This window comes from Otolemur garnettii, unplaced genomic scaffold, assembly GCF_000181295.1.
Source record: "Otolemur garnettii isolate 467f Iridium unplaced genomic scaffold, OtoGar3 scaffold00001, whole genome shotgun sequence".
NCBI lineage: Eukaryota > Metazoa > Chordata > Mammalia > Primates > Galagidae > Otolemur > Otolemur garnettii.
The window spans coordinates 51,033,063-51,050,031 of NW_003852396.1; the positions used below are offsets into that span (position 1 = coordinate 51,033,063).

Genomic DNA, 16,969 nt, shown 5'->3' on the forward strand with positions numbered 1-16,969 from the left:
AAAAAAAAAAAAAAAAAACGCCAGGCATTGTGGCAGGCACCTGGATTCCCAGCTACTTGGAAGGCTGAGGTAAGAGAATGACTTGAGACCAAGAGTTTGAGTTTGCTGTGAGCTATGATGCTGATACTGGAAAAGTAGCACCCCAGCCAGCTCAGCTGAGTGGGGCTTGGGGACCTGCCACCTCTGTCTTGGTGGCAGCAGCCGGCAGAGGAACTGGCAGGTTGGAGCAAGCTGATGGGAGCTTCTCTCCCCCATGGGAGGCTCCAGTAGCCAAAGGAACCAGACAAAAAAGGGGAAAACACTGACAACTCCTCCAGTGAATCCCTGATTGGTCCATTTTCAATCCTGCTCTTGATTGATCTATTTTTAGGAGAAAATAGACCAATCAGCTCAGCTTTCAGCTCATTGGACAACTGCCCCTATATAAACCCCTGAGTAAAGAGCCCAGGAGCAGATCCTCGCAGACCTTCCAGGAAGAGAGAACAGGAGAGCAAAGACCTCAGCAGATTGCTACAGACTGTTGAGGGAGAGACAACAAAAGAGGAAGAGCTGTAACACTTATACCCTGCTTTGCAAGGAAGTTTGGCTCTTTGTTAGAGTGGTAACACTTGCATCCTGCTCTGCAAGGAGGTTTGGCTCTTTGTAAGAGCTGTAACACTTATACCCTGCTCTGTAAGGAGGTTTGGCTCTTTGTAAGAGCTGTGACACTTATATAAAACCTATCTTATCCTGCTCTGCAAGGTTTGGTTCTTTGTAAGAGCTGTAATAATACCTCTGTAAATAAAACCTAACTTACTGTCCATCCTGTGGTCCATTGATTCATTCATCGACTCGTTGAAACCAAGAGCCTGGAAATCCAAAGTCAAAGGTCCAGTATCAATGCCACAGCACTCTACCCAGGGTGACAAGGTGAGACTCCATATCAAAAAATAAAAATCAAAAAACCAGAAAACAAAAGAAAAAAATTTTTTACTTTTTTTTTTTTTTAAATTGAATGGTAACTACGTACATTAATGCACTTCTGGGGTACAGTGTCGGATTTTCACACAATCCGAAACACTTCCATCAAACTGGTTAAAAATTTTACTTGATAAATGAGACCATTTATATTCAAGACAATGTTGAAAGTTTAAAACATACACAGTGAGCCAGTAACTTCTAATATTAAAGTCCTCAAACTGTGATAACTTAAGAAGAAAAACCAAATTGTTTTCTTCAAATCTGGCCTGCCTTTTCTTTTCTATGGCATCAAGTTTCAATGTTCAAAAGTATTAGACATTTCTCATCTTATTATGTGAAGCATTTTACTAAATGTGTTGATCTCATTACATATGCTGAGGATGCCTAATTAACATTTATTAGGTAAAGTTTTGATCATAAAAGTTTTCCAAGGATCTTTGACCTTTTACTTAAATTGTATAGGTTGAGACTGTAGGTAAAGTCAGATCTAGTAAAGTTTTGAAAAATTGTGTTTTTCAGATTCATCTCCTAATGAATTAGTGATCACTAATCACTTTTCTATACTTCATTGTTATTTATATCTACCCAATAATGCTGTTTCTCCTTAAAATGAGGAATGGCTCATTTTTTCTTTCCTTGGAGAAGCCAAGGAGGAATACGTAGCTAACAGCCGCAACACCAAACTGAACTAACATCAAAAGATCACAGTTTAATGCCCCCCTTTCAATCTGTTTTCTCATTATCATAATTTGTTTTGCCACTACAAGCAAATAATTGACGCCATTTCTCAGTGTTGGGATAGAATAACCACTTTCAGATGAAAGCGGTAACAACTGCAAAATGAATTTTTTGAATTATATCTGAAATTATCTGCATCACTTTGCTGTTGGGGATCTACAGGTAGTTTTTATGGGAGGGCTTTTGGGTAACTCATCATTTTAAAAAATGACACCCAGGAGAGGATCAGAATACTTGTGCCACTGCCATCATAAATACTGGATGGAAATATACATGAAACTGATAACCTTGAGGACAAAACTAAGCAAGAACTGTCACTTTTTTTTTTTTTTTTTTTACCCTCCAAGGGAAATGGTAACTTAAGGCAATCAGTAGGCAGCAAGAGGCCACTGTGTATTAGAGGTGAAACATCCAATATACAGTGAAACATCTGTCTCCTGCATGGAAGGACTTTTCATCTCAAAATACACGTACTAATAAGCCACAGTTGGAGAAAATTGTCTCTGACATTCAACATAACTGAGGCTTAGAGAAGGAAGGGTGGAATTGTATTTCCTTTTGAAAAGCAAAAAACAGCCGGGAGTGCAGCCTCTTCTAAAATCTGACATTTAAAAAGAGAATTGTAAGACATCAAAATGTTCATTTTGGAACGAAGAGCAGCTGAAGTTACTGGAAAGCTCATGCCTCTGTCTGCAAAATCACTGGCCAGAAAAGCAGAACTTTTCCAACACCCAATTTTAATATTGTGCTAAAGCCATTGACTCTGTTAAAACCCTGGAGTTAAATATGATCCCCTCCCCACCCTCCCCACCCCCTTCCTTTCTCTCTTAGGTTAGCGTTTGGGGGGACAAGAAGGGGGCTGGAGCTTGGCCCCAAGCTCGGAATTGCTGCCAAGGGCTTGTAATACAATCTCTCCCGGTTTGAAGGGTAAATCAGTGTCAATTGCGTTTGTCGTCCACCAAAAAAAGTAAGCATTTTACTTCCGTTTGGTCTATGTAGACTGATGAAATGTAGGAAATCTGTTTCTGGCAGGGAGAAAAAATCGTTTTCCCAAACAGCACCGAGAGGAGCCATCAGAGAAGAATGAAGAGGGGCAGTGGGGCTGTAGTCGCTGCCGCTGCCGCTGCCGCTGCCGCCCGGCTGGTGGGGTGCGGGGAGCCGCTGCTGCAGGACCTGCGCCTGGAAGGGGCTGGCCCCGAGAAGCTGCAGGAGCCCATCTCAGAGCCCAGGCGTCTCTGAGAGCCGCCAGCAGCCCAGCTCTGGACGCAGGGGTGAGCAAGGCGGGCTGCCCACTTCCCCGCAGCAAACGCCACCGCAGCGCTCTGCAGGCAGGGATTGCGGGAGACCCCGCCTCTCTGCTGCACCGGGGGCAGCGGGGGAGGGGAGAGCTCGCTAAAAATAACCTCGTGGAGAAGGTGGAGGAGGGTCCAGAGCTGCGGACAGTGGGAGAGACTCTGGCGTTAAGAGTGGGTAGTTGCTGCAGTGGGTGACTTTCTGAGTCCCCAGGAACAACCGGGTGTTTCTCATCCCTGTTGTGGACCAGCCCAAATGACCGCAGCACGTAAGCCCTCTGGGGCGGCTCAGCCAACCAGGGGCAGAGCGAGGCTTTCTCACTAACGCATCGATTATACATGCGCGCATAGGCACTGGGGCACGAGGGTCTGCAATGCATGCTCAGCCTTGTCTGCTGTGGGGGTAGGGGACAGGCAGGGCGGGAATAGTCTTAACCGACTGATCCTGAGTATTTTCTTTGAGTTGGTGAAGCCAGCCAGTGGGGAAAGAGCTGCACGTGTGACCTGGGAGGACGCTCACTGTTCTGGGGTGATGGGTTTGACAGATTTGAACTTTATGTGGATAAACAAACGCTAGCCTGAGTTTCAACACTTTGGGGGAAGATTTTGCATAGTATCGTTCTTTTTTTGTCCAGTCCAGAGGTAAGACTAGAATCTGAATTTGGGGAGCAGAGGAGCCAGTTTGGCTTTGGAGGTATAAGTTTTCCAGGAGAAATCCCGTGAACTCAGTGTGGAAAATTGCCATTAACTTAGCCCAGACATGCGAAGTAAGTTTCTATTGTCTCAAAGGGAGAAGGAGAAAAACAAAACAAAGAAAAACAAAACACACAAACAAACAAAACCGAGGCGAGGGTCCACAGATCGTTTCCTGCATTCCAATACAATTGGAAGTGGGGGAGGGTCGTTCAGTTCTCCCCCCCACCCCCCCCAGTTAACCTTTTCAGGCTTTACCCTCTCCACTTTCATCTTCATTCTCTCACCTCTTTCAGCTTTATCTTCTTACAGTCAAGTTTGCAAAACTTTACTCTTAAATTTATCCCCTTCCCCCCATAGCTAAATGAATTGTGTATGGGAGGTCTCGTGCCAGGGAAATACGATCTTCATGTACACAGCAACAATCACTGGGCAGGCTAGAGTTAAAATGAAGCCTGGGACAGGTTGGATGTGCCAGTCAGGCAGAGGAAATCCACCTTTCCTTCCCACCTGTCCCCTGAGATTCACAGAGGCGAAGCAAAGAACAAATCCTTGTGCTCCTTGCTTCTCCCCCAGCAACCTCTCAGCAGTGTGGACGCTGATTCACTGCGGCTGGGCTCTGATTTGCCCCAGCCTGTCCTTGAAATTGATCCATGAGCTCCTTCTCAAGGAATGCGTCCTTCTAATTGCCCAGAAGGTGGTGGCTGTGGTGGTCCTCTCCAACATGGGCATGCAGGTTTTGACTGCCTAAAAGAAGGTAAGGAACAGATGGACGAGGCATGGGACAGCGTGCCTTTGAACGCACTTGGGAACATTTGCACAGAGCTGCCCAAGTGGCCTCTTCCACAGTATGGTAACTAGAATTTCAGGCTCTGTGCTACTCAAGTTGGGACTTTTTTCTTTGTTGCCAAACACCATTCTTTAGTGATGTGGATTCTGCTTGACTGGGAAATACACTTACATGGCAAAAACGATTTCACCTGGTGCAAACGGTCATGTGTCGCCCTATGTTTTCTAGTAGTTTGTTAAGAAACCTTAGTTTAAGCCTTAAACTTGCAGGTGTGGTGAAATGTTTGTTTTTGTATTGACCCTAAGTATGTTGTGCCTCGTTTTGAAGTTTCAGTTCAAGACTGGAAGTCTGCATGGTAGACTCTGGGAAACTTGGGGAAACTCAAGTTCCCTTGATTGAAAACAAATGATGAAGCTGTAACAACTTTCTTTGTTTACAGGGAGACTCTTGTCTAAAACTGCAGGGGATGTTGTAATGTTGTTTTGGTATTTTTGTGGTATGGATATTGGGGCCCCAGAGAGATCCAACTGTTCCTTTTCATTTTTCCTGAGCAACTATCAAGGTATTTCATTCAATTTTTTTTTTTTTTTGACCAGAGAAAAGAAGTGGAGTGAAAGTAGAAAATATCTTTTGTCAAAATGAGCGAGACACTTGTATAATTTTCTGTATTAAAAGTTTTCAGAGTCAGTTCATGTGAGTTTTTACTAATTTTTTATCCTTACATGAGACCTACATTTCAACAGAATGTAGAACTGTGCTATCTCTGAACTATAATTAATATATTATATTAATTATATTATAATTAAATGCATCCTGGCATTATAATCACAGAAAACCAAAATCTTCTCATGAGTGAAGAATTACTTAGTCAACTTATATGAAATTTTGATGTAAGTCCCTTAAACAGTCTAATTGATTAATGACTATCCAATGGCGATCCAGAGCCCCAGCTGTGGCCCCTTGACCAAACCCAAACTTTACAGAATCCTTTATTAAAAGGATTTTGTTTTGTAAAATTTGGATTCACTCAAAACATGACACTCCAGGATCCAGAAGAACCCCAACGCTACAGGTTCCCTGACTCAAACTTTGTTCCAAGTTAACCTGGTAGTGTTTTAAAACCTTTGCTAAATGGTTTGGAAGAAAGGTTTAGTAGGATGAAAAATTAACAACCTGGAAAAATCCCTCATTTCATGAAAATACAGAAAATCAATTCACATTCAGTTTTTCTGGTCATAATTTGAGAAGGAATTTTTATTGTCTGCAGATCATCACTTTATTAAAAACAAATTATGATTGGGCTTTGGGATATGAAAGAGGTACCTAGAAGACAATAGAAATGCAAAGTTGGACACCAGGAGCCCTGAGTAGGACACCTTTAATTACTCAGAGTAAATAGTCTTATTACTTTGGGCAAAATCTCTTCATAGGCTACCATTCCCCTTTCAACAATGAAGAATTTGACTAGATAGATCTAAGTTTTTAAAACGATTTTATTATGTGACTAGATAAACTAGCCTTGAGTGTTATTTTGTTTCCTTTGTTGGTACCTTTTTAATGATGAGTAAGTTACTTTCTGAGCCAGAGGTGGAGGGAGGTTCCATTAAGGATCTGAAATTACCTTTCTGATTAAATTATGGATTCTATTTTCTGAGTCGACCTCCACTTTAAGATTTTTCATTCATGACATTGGTAGAAAATACCGTTTACTTCTGTAGAAATATCATTGGGGAGTCAAAATGAATCACAAAGGAGTAAAGAACTCAGAATGGTGAAAGAGGCCTCTAGAACCATCCTTGCTGGTTTATTCTTTTGAGCTTAGCTTGAAAGACAGCATTTTCTCTTTCCTGAATTTTGATCACTCAGTTTGGATCCTTGTTTGTTTTTAACTTAAAAAAATAATGTTACTGACTTTGCTAACTTTGTCTCTGTGCTCTTTGACGCCCGTGACACACCACTGCCTGGAGGAGAGATGAATGCTACAGATGAGAGCAAAGGTTTCCTTTAGGGACAGGGCTTGTGACTGTGGGTTGATTAGGACTCATTGTGTTCAATGGCCACAGTTGACCTCTTGTGTGTGGGGGGGAGGATGGGGTGGTAGTGATAGCTGCTTACATTTATTTTGAGAGGTAGAGCGTTTTCCAATGTTAATAGTTTATGATCATTAACCGGTTAATCAGCATTTAGGAGGACTCATTCCTTTCAATATGAAGAAAACTTTGAATTTTCTATTATCAATGGTACTGTGTCATTAATACTTTTATCTTTTTGAACTTCTGCCCCTTGACCTTTGTCTTAATGATTTAGAGTTCTATATAATATTTCTATTTTGACACAGAGTTGCTTATCTCTTTAAGATCAGTCAATGGAAGTTTTAGTTTGGGACATTTCTGATGTTGTAGATTTACATTTTAACTAATAGGAAACACGTTGAATATAAAATACGTGCCAAGCTCCGGCACACGTCTTTAAGACTCTTTAAGATGTTAGCCTCCACTGTGCGTAGTGGAGAACTCAGATAAAAGAGAAAAGTCATCGGACTACAGCAGAATAAGCTCCTTCATGGGTAGGCAGTGGTGGCATTATTTGACTCTGGACTTCTAATTCCAATTCCAACATTTTAGCCATTAGCCAGGCTTCTTTGTGGAATCTCATAGTCGATAGCAGTGGTAAGTTTTCATCATTTTAATTTTGCTTTGATTACTGATTTATTTTCTATGTAATCTTGCAGTACTTTTTCTCTAACTTGTCAGCAAAGTCTAGACGTAAGCCAGAAATCATTGTGGTCACCATTAAAGCACACCTCTAGGTGGCAGGGGAGAATACTTTTTCTTCCGAGTCAAAACAATGATGTCTTCAGCTGGGATTCTGGAACCACAAAGTAGACACTCTTCAAACATGTGATATTTTACTTATGGAGTCATTAATCTTTTTCCTTCTTCTCCTGGGCTAGTTCAAGTCTCATCATATTCATAATTGTTATTCCAGAATCCCTTCTACTATGAAAAGAAAGAAAAATATATATATACACAGGCAGTCTTTGAAGGATTTTGTATTAAGTTTCTGCATGTTTTTCACTTTAAGTTTTATTTTTCTGAATACCAAGCCTTGTGGGCTGAGTTATCCACTTTTAGTGATCTACCCAGAAAGTGTGGAGGAGCCCTAGAAGCTTTTTCAGTCTTCATGCCTCTCTCCAAAGTGTTTGATTTCAATGCTTTCCAAGGTTATCAAGCTTTTCCAATATTTTGATTGTACAAATTGTATTTGAGACATTGTCCAGTGTTTAGACATATTACAAAAAATGTTTTTTCCCCTCCCTAACCTAATATTTTGCTTCCAGTCTAGTGAATCATTTATCATTTCATGTCCCATCTATAAAAAATTATTCCTGGCATCTCTTGTAATTTTGAAAATTTTTGAATGATTTCAAAAGAAGTGAAGTGATCTGTTAGTTTGTTCTTCAGAATGAATTCAACTCATCTAGATCAATCAAACATTTATTACTAAGTCTAAGAAGGGTACAATTCTATAGTGGTCTTTTTTTTCTGGATAATATAAATTTATTTGCCATTTCTTCACTATAATTTCTTCCAGTGCAAACTACTTTACCTTGGGGTAAATCCTCCATATTCCAAATTCTGTTTCATGTTCATGTCTGAGCCAAATCTAAACCCAAGACCTCCAGGTAGTGACTTTTGGCTAAGCTGTGGAGTCATGCTCAGTTAGGTGGTGATTCGAACTATGAAAAAGGATCAGGAGAAACTGGATTGGATTGCAACCCTAATTCTATTCAGAAGGGACTTAAACAGAAGAGTCCCAATCCATGGCAGTGACTTTCGGTTTCTATACATCTGTCATACATTTAATTTTCATAGCGTGTTAATCACCCACTCAGCCTTCTTTCTGTCACTTTTCCCTCTTGAGAAAATGTCATTGTATTTTGCTTTTTATTACCACTAAAATACAAAGTGGCAAAAAAATTGCTTAATTATTCTGACTGGTTTTGCTGAATGATCGTCTGTGAATATTAGAAGTTAGTTTGAGTTACATTTCTGGCAGCACACAGGACAGATTCCACGAGAAATAAATGTGCCCCTGACAAGGGGGATAAAAACTTCACTGTTTAGTAGAAGCGTTGAGGGGAAGGATTGTGTCCCTCTGGCTCATTGAAATTGTTACATGCCATTAGGCTTACTGTAAACTATCCCTTGATGAATTCTTTGCTGGACAATGAGCTTAAGAATCTGAGGTGTCTTCTTGCCTTTTACAGAGCAAAGAGGACTCTGATGTTTAAATGGAAGCTGCAGAGTGCATAATAGGGTGTAGGTAAAGTTACTGCACGACAACATCTCACTTTCAGGAAAGTAGTGGGAGACATTGTGTCTTGAGAAGAAAGACATTTTAGAGGTAACCCTTTTAAGATTTCAATTAGTTATTTTAAGTATATAAATCATGTTGTTAAACATTATGACTTTATCATTGCAATGTTTCTTTCTGAGCCTGGCTGGCCTATAGAACTTCTAAGTACAAGGAGATGTTTTGTTCTCCTAGAACTTGACGTATGTTTAAAAGGACTTGGGCAGAACAGTGTTTTAGGTGTTTGCTGTTTAATCACAGAACTTGGAGGAAACTTTAAGACTTATATGCATATAAAGAATAAACCATGATGGTATTCTGATTCCTGTACTGACAGTTCAGTGGCATATGACAAGGTTCACATTTGCACTGGTTGGCTAGACAGATCTGTAGAAAATGTTTTCAAATAAAATGGTATTTTTTTGCAAAAAGTTACTTAGGAGAGTCATTGCATTCTAAATAAAATTATTTCAAATTGTATATTGATTTTTTTTTCAAAAAGTTACTTAGGAGAGTAATTGCATTCTAAATAAGATTATTTCAAATTGTATATTTAGTACTTCTTAGTGTTTACTCACACTTCCAACAGTCTTTTCTAATAGTTCAGAAAAATACTGGGGGGATGGTCACATTTTGCACTTTTCTAAACATGAATGTCTCTTTTTTATTAAAGAAATTAGCTCAGGCTATGTAAATTAGGATTTGAGAGTGTATGGAAAGGAATACTATGCAAGTTTCAAAAAAACATAACCCAAAAGAGAATATAAAACATAGTGATAGCTTTAGAATATCAATATCAAACAGAGCTGAAAACTCTACGATATCACATAAGCCTTACTTAGTGCCCGTGACAAGTATTTTCATTGTCATGTTGTCCTAACACATTTGGTTATTTCATAAGCATATTTGTATATAGAGTGGAATTCTACATGTTGGGACACATTATGACTTTGTTATTTTTCCTGTTTCTATACCTTATCTGTAGTCTCAGGTGCTATAAATAATGTATTCAAAAGTGCTATATTCCAAGGCCAATTATATTTTCAGACATAAAATTTCTGTAATCCAAATAGGAGGCCATGCTACTTGTAAGATGATAAGGATAATGAAATTATCCCTTGTTTTATAGATATACTATAGTTAAATACTTCCAATCAAAAGATGACTGCAAATAAAACCAAGTTTGTAAAACAGATAAAGTGGAAAGATTCAAAGCAAGAAAAAGGATGCAATAGAGGGACAATTAAAAGCCTCTAGCAGTATTTGTTAGAATTATGGTACAACTCTTGGGTTATCCATATGGGTTTTGATTATTCTACTTTGTATAAAGATGTTTCATTATGGAGAGAGTAGTGATGATATTGGAGGGTGAAGACTCAGGTTCAAACCCAATTCTGCTATGGTCTAACTATAGAATCTTGGTGAAGCCACTTACCCTCTCTGGTTTTGTTTGTTTGTTTTGTTTTGTTTTTTGGCTGTAAAAGAGGAATGTAGTAGAGACACTTTTATTTATTTAATTTGTTTTTTTCTTTTTCTTTTTTTTTTTTTGGCTGGGGGCTGGGTTTGAACCCGCCACCTCCAGTATATGGGGCCAGCGCCCTACCCCTTTGAGCCACAGGCGCCGCCCTAGAGGCACTTTTAATGCACCTTCTCCCCTGTTTCCCACTCAGTTTTCTAAACTGTGAGTCTGTGAATTCTTGGTTCTTCTCCAAAGAACCATATACTATGCTTAATCAACAGTCTTCATGACCATGTGTTTATACTCAGTTGTGCAAATACTGTCATTGCTACTGTTCAGTCCGAAAGTCCTGTGGAAATCTATAGTTATAAATATTAACCTAAACAGTGAGAATTAGCAAATTGCACGCTAACATTTTAACTCAACCGCTTTTCATTGTGTTAAAATAAATGAAATTTGTCGCTTGGGAAGCTGGCTCTTTCCAAATACATTGTTTCATGTAAGCTTTGAACTTATTGTTTGATTTTCTATTTGACCTTTGATTGCTGTTCTTGCTTACCAAGTGGTTGGCCCAAAGTGAGAGGGCCAGTGGAGATAAAGCAAACAGTGTTTCACGGGGTTTAATAATTAATAAACTGAAAGACCCACGGATCTGGTTCATTACTGAGTCATAACAGCAGGATTTTAACGAAAGAAGCCTGTACATAAATTGTTCTTTTGTTTCCAAAATAGGTATTAGAAGTGGATAAATAATGTGCACTGCTCTGAACCCAAAGGTACGCAGTGGACCTGGCCTCTCTGATATGCATCAGTATAGCCAGTGGCTGGCCAGCAGACATGAAGCTAATTTGCTACCAATGAAAGAAGATCTGGCCTTGTGGTTAACCAATCTATTAGGTAAGGTTATAAGATCTCGTTTGGTAAGAAAAGATAGCAGGTTTTGTGTTTTCTTTTTCTTTTCCCTCCTGTAGTGTCCTACACGTAAGCATGTGACAGCACTTTGGAAAGAAAGACTTCCATTATGTGGATTTTATATCTGGGAAACCTGAAACATGTGGAAAATTTAAATGAATTTCCCACTGTCTCTCACCTTCCCTGTGCTTGGTAATTCCAGTAACAGACATTGAAATGTGGAAGGATATGGTCAAATTGCATATTTTATCTATATGGCCGGTCTGATTTATTTTGGGCCTTCTTTTCGTGCGACTGTCCAATTTGACCTTTCTTTTTGACTTTGGACACAGGGTACAGTCCCTGGGAAATCTGGCTTCTAATACTGGATTTCTGTGCCCTACTTTTACAGCACACCTTCAAAAACTGCTGAATAGCCATACTCAGCAACAAAGGCATCTATCGCTTGCCCAGAGGAACGGACTCGAGCCATCCAACCTTGAACTAAAATGTTTCTTTCCAATTTGCTTTTGAGTCTAAGCTCCAGTCCAGCAGTTTTGCGGCTGAGAAAAATGCTACCTTGTGCTAAAACTGCCTTCCTTTTTATTTCTATTGTGCTGCCCCATATTCATAGGATAAAATTCCAACCATATGCAAAATGGAATCGTACATTGAAAGTATCGCATATTGTGGCACTGTTTTCCTTAACAGTTTTTTTTCAGAGAATAAAATTGATTTAAGACCTGAGGGGAAAAAAAAAACCCAGAGAGTTTATAAGATGTAAGATTCGAATATTGAACACACATGGATTTGCATGGTCCTTTATCATTTGAAGAAGACATTTCACCAATGCTATTTTCTTTTTTAAGGACACTGTCAACATAAGCTTATTATCTTCACTTCCTAGCTAATGGAACTGAAGAGCTTAGCGAGATACACTTTGTTCATCAAAAATTTTCGCAAGGTTTATTGAGATCTTAACACATTTTAGCAGATTTCTTCTTGCTTACTGTGGCTTGGAAGCTTTGCGTGGCTTTTGTGTTTATTTTCCAGTCTTTATTCTACGGTTTCTTTATCCTATGTTTCCTTTTTCTTCACTGTGTGTCCAACTTTGGCAGCTGGTTGTGGTCTAACCAAGGGTACTGAATGTGGGTATGCCAGGTATACCCTTCACAAGGGTGCTCAGCCAAGGGATACTGAGGTCAGAAATAAGATACTGCCCAGCAAGACCTTTCACCCTACTGTGGAGATATAACCACTAGGAGAAAGGGACTCTGATTTTTTGGTATTTCATCCACATAATAGAGGATCTTTTATCTCCATTAGCTAGAGGGCTTTCGTTTTTAGCCTAATCAAAAGGACTCTTCCCTTTATTTTGTCTTTTTGGAGTCCCCTAATAAGTGTTAAATAAGTAGCTTATTTGAACTGTTTAGTTTTAGATATGGACAATCACAGGTATGGGAGTACAGAAGAGAATAAGAGCACAGGCTCTGCAGCCCAGCTCCCCCACGCATTAGCAAGGGGAGCGCAGTACTTACCCTATCTGGCCTCATTTTCTTCATCCATACTGGGAATAATTGTAGTCTCTAGCTCTCTCCCGCCTCTCTCTGCCTTTCTTCTCTGCTCTCTCTTTTCCACCTCTTCCCCCTCACTCTTCTCTACTCTCTCTCTTCTCTTCCTCACTCTCTCCTTATCTCTCTCCCCTCTTTTCTCTCCTCCTAGGTGCTGCTCTGCAGCCTCCCTCCCTCCACCAATAAAGACCTTTCGTACTAAAAATAAAAAAAAAAAAATTGTAGTATCTACCTAGTAGGGTTGCTCTGGGAAAAAATGATTAAAGTGTGTATAGTACTTATAACAGTGCCCAGCATATAGAAAATACTATATAGGTTGTTAATATTCCATTTATATATTTCAGTGAAACTTTTAACTTGAGTTTGTGCATAAGTTCGTTCATTGATTCAAAAAGTATTTGAGTGTGCAGCAGCATAAGGTGTTGGTAAGACAATGAATGCTGGAACAAGAGTGCCTCCACTGAAATGCCTGGTTTACCATTTACTGTGTGATACGGGGACAATGTCTTATGGTACTATGTCTCAGTTTTATAATCTGTAAAGTAAGTACAATAAATGAACACAAATTGATAGGATTGTTGGAAATTTTCATGAGTTCATGATTTTTAGAGCAAGGTAAGGATTATTACTTGGCAGGTAATAAGCAATCGATAATAACTATTATGATTATTGTGCTTCACACACACTCTGTTAGGCACTGAAGGGTAGAGTGATGAATAAGGAATGGACACAGTACTTCTTTCAAAGCTTGGAGTAGAGTCACAAAGAAAGTCATTACATAAGTCATTGCATGTATAATGCATTAGTTGGACTTGTTGAAAATAAGCTGTAATTAGAATGCCCATCAAAGGGTTGTGAGTAAAGCAAGGTGGGGGGGGGGTGAGGAGATCCTCTTTAAGAGAACTTAGATTTAGACCAAGAACTAAAGAAGGGACTAGTCGCTAGCCAAAAAAAAGCATGGGATAAAAACCTCCAGGAGAGGAAAGGAAGGAGCTTGGTACATTGGAAGAACTGAAAAAAAAAAAAAAAAAAAAAAAGGCTAGTGTTAGCACAGAAACAGGGTGAGGATTTCATGAGAATTATAGATCATATACAGCTTTGAAGATCATATTAAGGAGCTTATAATTTATGATATGATCCATGAGAGACTATTGAGATGTTCTAGGCACTGGAAGAGTTTGATTAGCAGGTAGCCTGATTTTACAGGTGTGTTCCAAAGTCCCAAGACTTGTCATCAAAGGCATTTTATTTCCTGAGTGTGATCATTTACAAAGCAACGTGATCAGGTGATCAGTCTGAACAGCCCAAGACAGCTTCAGAGAATAGAGAGTCAGTGTGTGTAATGGAAAGATCCTTGGATTAAAAGTCAGGAGACCTGGCTCCTAAAGGGGTGTCAGGAGACCTGGCTTCTAGTCCTGGCTCTGCCACTTAATAGGAAACTTGCCCAAAGTCACTCGGCTATCTTTTCTGGGCTCAGTGTCCTCAACCATAAAATGAAGGGATTGGAATAGATGATCTCTAATGTCCTTTCCAGCTCCAAAAGTCTAAGTTTCTAAGAAATCCATCTCTTGAAACCTGGTTCAGGGCAGTTGAGGTCGATATGTATAAACAAGGAGAAGAATATTTACATAAATGAATGACCTTTCTTCTGAAGATTAAGACTTTTTGATGTTAGTTGTAACACAAATACAACTGATGACTTGTGAAATTTTCTCAGGCAAGAAATCCTGAAAGACTCTTGAGACACAGAAAAGTATAACCTTTGAATTGACTAGAGTTCATTCAAAATAGATAGATAATAGGCTTTAAGTGAATAACCCTTGTGGCAATGTGGAAAGTAGACCAATAACTTGAGATGATTTAAAGTAGTAAGGAGGGAAGGAATAAATGTATGGTTATGTTAGAATGTATTTTTCTTATACATAGGTATATGTAGTATTCATGCATTTTTGGACATTAAGCCACTAAAGTAAGTTTAAAATTATTTATTAGTGTCCATTTATCAACCTCAGAAATATTTATAGAGTTTTTATGCATCTTTCTTCAAAGTGATGATTTGTATCTACTTGGAAAGTTAGAGATGTCTTGAAAAGAGTTTCTGAATTGATTCTGTCTCTATATAAAATATCTGAATTCTTAGGTACAGAAATTTATGTACTAAATTAAAGGTAATGATTAAGTTTTGCTATTATGATATAAGGCCATACTTGTGGAAAAATTTTCTGTTTCCTGTTTAATCATCTAAAATGTAACTTTTCTTCTATTACGTTTTTCAAAAAGAGTGTTGATGATACTCTAAATTCCTATATTTCTGATCCTACTATGAAACATCTGTTGAAAATCTAGTTTCTTCTTAAAGAACACTGAATTCGGGTTGGGCATGGTGGCTCACACCAGTAATCTTAACACTCTGGGAAGCTGAGGTGGGAGGATCCCTTGAGTCCAGAAGTTTCAGCCTGAGCAAGAGAAGACCCTCTCTCCACTAAAAATAGAAAAGTTAGCCAGATAAGGTGGTACGTGCCTGTAGTTCCAGATACTAAGGAGGCTGAGGCAGGAGGATCTGAGCCTAGGAGTTTGAGGCTGCTATGAGCTATGATGATGCCACTATACTCTAGCCTGGGTGACAGAAAAACTCAATCTAAAAAAAATAAATTACTCAATTCATATTCAGAATTTTGATGGATAAAAATGATTTGATGAAGAAAGTGATTTTAAAGACTTATAAACTAATATTTACACTTATGCCACATTTATAGGTAGTATAGGATAGTTTCCAGGTTGTATATACTTAATTGGTAACAACAATAAGTATCACTTTAAATTCTTTGGCACAGAATTAAAGCAGGAATAGCAAACTATTAGGCTACCTAAAATTTATATATTAGAACATAAAATGCCAGTTATTATGTGATGAATTAACTAGTTAAGGTGAACAAATGCTTATGTTAGTTGAGATTTTTTAATGAGTAGCGCACTGCTAACAATTCATGAGAAAATCATCGAATGATAAATACTGACTACTCAGATATTCTTGAATATATCTACTGACTTATAGAAAATATTCATTGCAGTCCTACTACAATGTTTTTGAATAATAGCTGGTACCATGGAGTAGTTTTATGATAAACATTCAGAAAAGAGAGTAAAAAGTGATGAAGATACTATCATCCTTCTCTATAATAAGTTTTCTTGGCCATTGTCCTTTGTAGGCATTAAATATACACATTTCATCTTTATTTTAGGTCTTCTGTCTTGTTGCCTTTGCTCGTTTGTTGTTGAATGGTGTCCCTAGGTCATATTAGAACATCCAATGCTTATACAAATACAATTCTAATTGTCATTGTGAGCAAGCAGAATATTATTAACAATCCTAGACTATAAACCTGGTGCAGTGAAAGACACCTATAATCCTAGCACGTTGGGAGGCCGAGGAGGGTGGATTGTGGGAGTTCATACTAGCCTGAGCAAGAGTGAGAACTTATCTCTACTAAAAATAGAAAAAGTTAGCCAGGCGTGGTCATGGGTGCCTGTAGTCTCAGCTACTCAGGAGGCTGAGGCAAGAGGATCACTTGAGTCTAAGAGTTTGAGATTGCTGTGTGCTATGATGCCACAACCCTCTACCCAGGGTGACAGAGTGAGACTTTGTCTAAAAAAAAAAAAAAAACAAACCCAAAACCCAGATTATATAAACCACCCATAATTCAAATAGATTAGGTAAATCCTACTATGTACTAACTTTATGATTGTTAATAGACTTTTGAAGATTATTGTTGACTTGGCTTTGAAATGGGCATACCACACACATTTATTTCACTTGTTTTTTTTTAATAATCATTTGAGAATGATGGTTTGCCTCTATTTTCAATTAGTATTTGTCTAACGACACTATGTAACATGGGGATATGATTTTAGAGAGGATTATAGTTATTAATCATCAAAGAAATTGACCTCGTTCTTAATGATCCTGGTTCCTTATATGTGTTTGGTTAATGTAGGAACTTAATATAGATCATAAGACGTATTACAAATCAAGTTGTGCTGAATTGATTGTACTTATATTTAGAAAATGAATTATGACAGTTTACATCATGGTAAATTTCCCTTTCTTTGACATTTCCACATGCATTTAAAAAAATCAGTTGTTTTCTGTTTAATATGATCAAGATACAATGTTTCCATTGTTTTCATTTATTTCAGAAGAATGATATATTTTCAGCAT

General features: G+C 38.5%; 1 protein-coding gene across 3 annotated transcripts in view; it reads left to right on the forward strand.

Moving 5' to 3' along the window:
- The first annotated feature begins 10,946 nt into the window (after nucleotides 1-10,946).
- GAS2 (growth arrest specific 2) overlaps nucleotides 10,947-16,969 on the forward strand; it is a 122,902-nt gene continuing 116,879 nt past the window's right edge. For all 3 annotated transcript variants that reach the window (XR_002770850.1, XM_003781188.2, XM_023507574.1), the window contains exon 1: nucleotides 10,947-11,185. Coding sequence is in view for 2 of the 3 variants with exons in the window: in XM_003781188.2 (XP_003781236.1) it covers nucleotides 11,041-11,185 (145 nt within the window). In the remaining variant the exon portion in view is untranslated. The remainder of the gene's footprint in view (nucleotides 11,186-16,969) is intronic.